This window comes from Polypterus senegalus, chromosome 13 (assembly GCF_016835505.1).
Source record: "Polypterus senegalus isolate Bchr_013 chromosome 13, ASM1683550v1, whole genome shotgun sequence".
NCBI lineage: Eukaryota > Metazoa > Chordata > Cladistia > Polypteriformes > Polypteridae > Polypterus > Polypterus senegalus.
The window spans coordinates 82,738,057-82,744,834 of NC_053166.1; the positions used below are offsets into that span (position 1 = coordinate 82,738,057).

At 38.4% G+C, this 6,778-nt stretch overlaps 1 protein-coding gene across 1 annotated transcript; it reads right to left on the reverse strand.

The window, feature by feature from the left end:
• Nucleotides 1–657: 657 nt before the first annotated feature.
• LOC120542456 (EKC/KEOPS complex subunit LAGE3) lies at nt 658–6,493 on the reverse strand. Its single transcript, XM_039774949.1, has 3 exons — nt 6,408–6,493; nt 6,001–6,129; nt 658–3,205 (listed from the first exon to the last, which is right to left on the reverse strand). The coding sequence occupies exons 1-3, from the start codon at nt 6,443–6,445 to the stop codon at nt 3,082–3,084; spliced, it is 291 nt and encodes a 96-aa protein (XP_039630883.1). The 5' UTR covers nt 6,446–6,493; the 3' UTR covers nt 658–3,081.
• Between the last annotated feature and the right edge of the window lie 285 nt (nt 6,494–6,778).

Below are 6,778 nucleotides of genomic sequence, written 5' to 3' on the forward strand. Positions count from 1 at the left end.
TTCCTGATGGAACTGGGATACAAATGTGAGGAGACACAGAACCAAATTCCCTTAGCCAACCATCATCTTGGCAAAGAAATGTGAAAACTCAATCCAAATGAGGGAGAAGTGTGTTGCCCCCCATAACTCAAGGAATGGTTATAGAGAAATAGCTCCTCAACCCAAAAATGCCCATTTCTATAGTTTTGGCAATATAAAAAAGTGGTCGCCTGCTGGAACTGTCACAAACTTGCCTGGAAGAAGACCCAAGTTAATTTAACCCCCACGTACAGTGAGAAGGATGATAAGAGAGGCAATAACATCTCCAACGATCACTTTTGAGGAATTGCAAAAAAAGCAAAATCCTGGGGTTATCAAGTCTCCAGATCCACCATTAGATGGCATCTCCATGCCAAAGATTATTTGGAAGGTATGCCAGAAAGAAGCCCTTTCTGTCCATTATCCACAAACATTAAGTGCCTAGAGTTTGTAAAATGTCACTGCAACTTTGACTAGAACCAAGTCCTATGGTCTGATGAAACAAAAATTGAACTTTTTGGCAATAGACACACAAAATGGGTTTGGTGTAAAAAGAATGATGGCTATAATGAAAAGAACGTTGTCCCAACTGTGAAATATGGTGGAGGTTCTGTGATGTTGTGGGTCTGTTTTTCCTCCAAAGGTCCTGGAAACATTGTTAGGGTGCATGGCATCATGGATTTCATGAAACATCAGGAGATTTAAAATAAAAACCTGGCTGCCTCTGCCAGGAAACTAAAACTGGGTCATATTTGGATATTCCAGCAGGATAAAGATCTGAAACAAGTGTTCAGATCAACCTAGCAATGGTGAACTGATCACAAAATCAAAGTTCTGTCTTGGCCATCTCAGTCCCCTGACATGAATCCTATTGAAAACCTAAGGAGTGAGCTGAATAGGTAGGTACACAGGAGAGGGCATATGACCCTGGATGATCTAGAGAGGTTATGTAAAGAAGAATGGTCTCAGAAGCCATGTTGTATACTCTCCAACCTTATAAAAGGTTACATGAGAAAAGAGTCTGTGCTGTCATATTGGCAGTGGGAGGTTGTACAAAGTATTAAATGCAAGGGTGCCAACAATTGTGGCACATACGTTTTTGTTAAAAAAATTCTTGATGAGGACTTTATGTTTTTTTGAATGAACTTGTTTCAATTAAAAGTCAGATGTTTCTCATTTCTTCAGTGAAATAGGAGGATTCTTCAGCAAACAGCTGATTTTTTTCTAATCCTTCTAATTTCCACAAGGGGTGCCAATAATAGTAGAGGGCACTGTAAGTTTGCTCCTAATTGCTCACAGGATGTTCATTGTGGATAATTTGCAAAAGCATGCACCAGATCTTATATATGGTTGCTCTGATGATATTGCCTGTCACATAGTCACGGAGAATTCTGGGAGCAACTGTTCCAGCAACAGCCACTGCTATTGATTGAAAATGGTGGTGCCCTATGAAAACAAAATGGTATTATAGTGGAAACATGGAAAATAATTTTCAACTACTCAAAAACATTTGTACAGCAAAATAAATGTTTGCATAAGATTCACAGAGGAAAACAAACAGAATTGATAGAAATACTCACAAAAAACTAAAGAATGCCCATTATAACAGCACCTTTATCAATGACCATCACTGTGCAAGTTGAGCTACCCATACTGTATGCAACATACAGTACAACTGCACACATTTTCTTGTTAAAAATACCCAGTACAAAAATAAAACCAAACTGAAAATTACTCACTTGTTTGCTCTTTCCTATTTTCAAGACTTGGAAAATTGCAAAAACTGGATTTTAAAGTCAATTGTACTTGGCTGCATTATAAAGATTTTCAAGTGAAAAAACTTGACAAATCTGTTACACCCACACTGGCAAATCCCAAAGGTACTGCACATACTGTACAGTAATACAGAACAAAATTTACAACTCCCTTTACTGACTTGTTTCTGTCAGATAAGAATAGTGATGTGAAAATTATTTCTTTTTACTAAAGTAAATTACATTACTTTACCAAACATAAAAAATAAAAATAAAAAATCTGCACTCCACAAACTGTTAATATTTAAACTCGTTTGACTTAAGTTTCTTTCATTTCAAACATACACATTTTAGTATGTTTACATACTATCAAATGTTTCTAAAAGGGAAGTAAGCAAGCTTAAAACGTCTCACTTTTGCTTTAATTTCAGAAATACTCTGGGATATTAGCTTGTCAAAGAATACTGTTAGGGGTCCTATTTTCGATCACAATAATTAGGCAACTGGTTTTCCGCATTACAGCTGTATGTGTATGTTTTTGTTACTCCTAATGAATTTTGTGCAAGTCTATCAAGGTAGCTCTTGTCACAAAGCACGAAGCCAAGCCAGGACAGAACACCAGTCCATCACACACTGAACCAACTGAGGCTGCTGTTCTTGATTCATTCTTGCTGGCATGTGTGGTATCGATTACAATGCCATGTTCAGGGCCACTTCAGTCTTTGGCATTGTCCATTGTAAGTCTGCACATACACATGAGCCATTGATGTCCACCTGTCTGCTTTAAAGAGTCTTTTGTGAACATTTGATATTATTACTAATTGTACACATTAGACAGACTACTGTAACTTATAATTTCATTACTATGCATATTTTAAAACTAATTGATGTATTTCTGTAGCACTGTTTGGTGTTTCTTATTACATAAAGTCCAAAGTGATAACCGGATGTCATGATCTATTGCAAACACACTAGTGCATTGTACTACAGTACTTAAGCATAACCACTGTGAATTTCAACTGCACATACAATGGTAGTAACCCAAGCACCAAAACCCCTTTAAACTGCTTATACACAATGTCAGGTTGCAATTGTTTTTCCATGAATGAATCCAGCTGTTGCACGGGTCATTCTTTTTTTTTTTTTTTCTTTCTCATGCATACTTTCACCATGAGTCTCTAATAAAGCATGCACGTTCAAATTACTCTGAAGGAGAATAAAATAAGGGTAGACAACAGAAATGCATGATGTAGAATATGCAGATCAAATCAAAATCATATGCAATCTGTAATTATTTCCGTTAAAAAAATTATTTTAATCCAGAGACAGGAGGAGGGCCAAAAGCTTCCATGGTTTCCAATACAAGAGCCAAGTGATCCAGGAAGGAGCTGACTGAAACACGCAGAATTCGAGCTTCATCTGCCATCCATGACCTGGATTAAAAATAAATAAGTAAACAAGAAATTGTTGGCAATACAACAAATAATAGTGTTAATTAAGGCATTGTAGTAGCAAATCTAAATGAAAAAAGACAAAATGTGCAACAAATGCACACATATATACTTTGTATTTGCCCTTTACTATGCAGTCAACACATGTATGAATCAAAAAAGCTGGACAGTAGAAAAACATGATATTATAATGACAGAAGTGCATTAGCTATAGCACTGGACATTAAACCACAATCTGAAGGCTCCTTCGTTGTCTCTGACTCACTGTGTGACTCTGAGCAAGTCGCCTAACCTACCTGATCTCTAACTCAGTGTTTCTCAGCCATAGGGCTGCAAGTTGCTATTGTTTATAATGACAGTGGGTTGAGAAGAGTGGTGAGTGGGCTGCTTCAATAACTGTGTTTGACCCTCTCCTCACCCCGGGCGTTACCTTCACCAAGGTGGAAAACCCCCAAAAGACTCTGTTTGTATGCCTATGGGAGACCCTTCTCCCTCAGCACTAACGATCATGTGTGCTTCACAAAAAAGGCATTGATAAAATTGGTCATGACACCAGAAAGACTGACAAACACTGCTCTGTTAACAACAGCAGTAATAATAATTAATTGTAAAGTATCCCAATTTTGTAAGTCACCTTGGGTAACAATGACTTATCTGCAAATTAAATCATTTTAAATATAGAAATTTCTTTGGAATCAAAAACTACTCACTTTTTAATAATGACAAACTGTAAGGAAATAGACTAATGTATCAGAAACAAACATACAGATTTAGAGATTTATTTTGGCACAAATTTAATAAGCTAATAAAATGTTTAAAGGTGGTTATTTGGAAAACTACCAATACATATTTTTGAAACTCATTTAATGCATATGAAGTTTGTAGACAGTTTTATATACTGTACACAGAATGTAAATCAAGGAACACCAACCTCAAACAGTACCACTGCATGCAGTTCTGGACTTACTGTATAGGGCTTTCCAGAGCAAAACTACCAGATGGATTACTGTAGTAATGGACACTTACTATGTTGGCAGGCTAAAGAACCCTAACCATTCCTCCTAAAAAGGTTTACATGGCCATGACTATCTGAAACAAACACACCAACCGCACGGTTAGATTCTTACGTTTATTCATTTGACCAATGCTTTTATCCAAAGCAACTAATGACATTTGAGATTTGGTTGCATCTCTTTTGTTTTTCCAATTGGAGGACACACAGAGGAGTTCAGGGTCACACAGTGTTAGTGGTAGAGACACTAATCCATTATTTTTGTCCAACGTCCTTTTACTTGAACCTACTGGCAGCATCTGCCATCTATCTTCAGCCTGATTCACTAAAAGTACAGAGTTACAGGGGTTTCCCTCCAGTGTACCCCCACCCGGTTTTATTAATGGATGCACAGTCTCAAGTTCCATATGGTGCATTTGGTACACCACAAGGGTTCTTACGTATGTATGACAACAATGAGATGTTCTCCTTGCAATGGCTTTGTCTGCAAAGAACATTCAAAAGTGAAATGTGATACATGTGCAAATCCTGCAGTGGATGAAAGTGTAACCAGTGACGAATGAGCACTGGAGAAATGGATCAGGTTTATTTTCAGATAGTCCTAGACTGTGTCATACTATTCAATTATATAGTATTAAATTACATTAAAAACATGTACAATTTAAAATTACTGCAATATTTCATATTACAACCTCACAGCGTGCATATACAGTAAATAGCCATTTTAACACTGGAGCGTAAAGTACACCGTGTGAGTACTTATGAGAAATGGTGTGAGTAGTTAAGAACTAACAGGCCTGACAGACAATTTGTATTATTCCTGCATGTAAAATGTTATTCTATTTCAAGATAACATCATTTTTGATTGCTTCCATAAACTTTTCTTTATCGAGCATTCTGTTTTGGGAATATAAAGCTTGTTTAACTTTTTCTTTACATCATAAAGGCCAGTTACATCTCATCCTAAACCGGGGAAGTGTGGGGTTGGGGTATGGTATCTGACGGATTGCTTCAATTATTGCTGTTGCAATTTGTCTTGTCATTTTTCAAAGTTTTAATTTTATTAATAAAGGACTATCACTATTGCATACAATAACACACTTTCACTAGGGACAGATATCACAGTCTGTGACTGAGATTTTTTTTTTCTCCAGAGTTAACCTCATACAAAATCTGGACAGAAACGCCAAAAAGAATGGAGTTGAATTGAATTAACGTGCTCAGTTTCGCTTGTTTCGATTTTCTCTGTTCGCAAATCGAACACCCAAAGTGTCATATCCACTTTCGGGAGGAGTCCACGTGGAGCGTTGAGGGACGAAGGAGACACATGCCTAGCCAGATATGCCGAATCAACGCAATCAATGGTGACATACAGATTTCACAGCCAGTTCGTCCTAACATTTAGTGGACTAGATATACTGTAGTAACCCTGTGTCCGAATCTGGGAGGGACACGCTAACACACAGCACTCGGGGAACACTCTGATCGGGTCACACAGCCGTTTAACGCCATCAGCCAGGATTCTTGGCTGCCAGAAAGCCTCGGAGATGCACCCTGGCCTTGTGTGGCGTTGTGTCACTCAGCTGCATGACAGTGTGGTATACGGCCAGGTGGCGTGTGTGACAAGTCAAAGGGAAAAAGCAGCAGGGAGTGCAAAGATCCGAGTGGCGTGCAAAAGCCCTTAACTCTGAAAAAACTGGAATTTTCGATATGTCTGCATTAGCACATTTAATACTGAGAGCACAGCTTTAAGTACACCACTTACACATTCAGGATGCTATTCGTCACCGAGACGTGTTTGCTGATGCCACCTTTCCGGGGCTCCGGATCTGGCGACAGCGACCTCTGCGCAATCCACGCTAACTTCTCCGAAGGGAACGGGACAGTCAATGTACTGTAGTCTGTCAAGGAATCAGTATACACACAACGTCTCGTTTACATCCGAGACGCCTAGGGCTTCACTAAATAAACGTATTATTGAAACAACTCTCTTTGTCTCTTTTTACGCCACTTTAGTTACAGTAATTCACTGCGAATAGGGTTTACTGTGTAGCCTTCCTGATTAGGTCTGCTCTCCCTTCTCATTTAATTTAAATTTAAATCGCGTTTCTCTTGAAAAAGTATGCCTGGCTTAGGATCCTTAAAAATGATTTCCGCAATAACAAAGGATACAACTCCAACCTGTTCGGAAGCACCGGGGCCCCCGCCATCTTGGCCCGTGACGTCACGTAAACTCGGCGCTAAATTCGAAAGCTCCGATTCCCCAGTTTTGTGGAACAACGAATATGCAACTGATAAAAATAAATCACTTTAATTACATCACTGGAAAGAAAGAACGAGTACGTGTCTGGCTGCTGATCTTCATCAGCCAGGTCTATTATAATCCTACGGAGACTTCTTTAATGTTAAAGATTTTCTTGTCACATTAAGTGAATTTTATAAAGTAGTGAGGGCAATGCCACCAGGTTAGTTACATTTAATGAAGGGCCGTATGTAGTTATTTGTTTTCCAACTGAAAAATGTGAAAGTCTGTTATTTATAAG

What these genes read in the sequence shown, in the direction of transcription:
- LOC120542456 (XM_039774949.1), bottom strand. Translation starts at nt 6,445, where the DNA reads ATGGCGGGGGCCCCGGTGCTTCCGAACAGGTTGGAGTT. An exon ending in CTTCCGAACAGGTTGGAGTT is followed by an intron (nt 6,130 to 6,407) that starts GTATCCTTTGTT and finishes GACAGACTACAG; the next exon opens with TACATTGACTGTCCCGTTCC. An exon ending in ACGAATAGCATCCTGAATGT is followed by an intron (nt 3,206 to 6,000) that starts GTAAGTGGTGTA and finishes TTTTTAATCCAG; the next exon opens with GTCATGGATGGCAGATGAAG.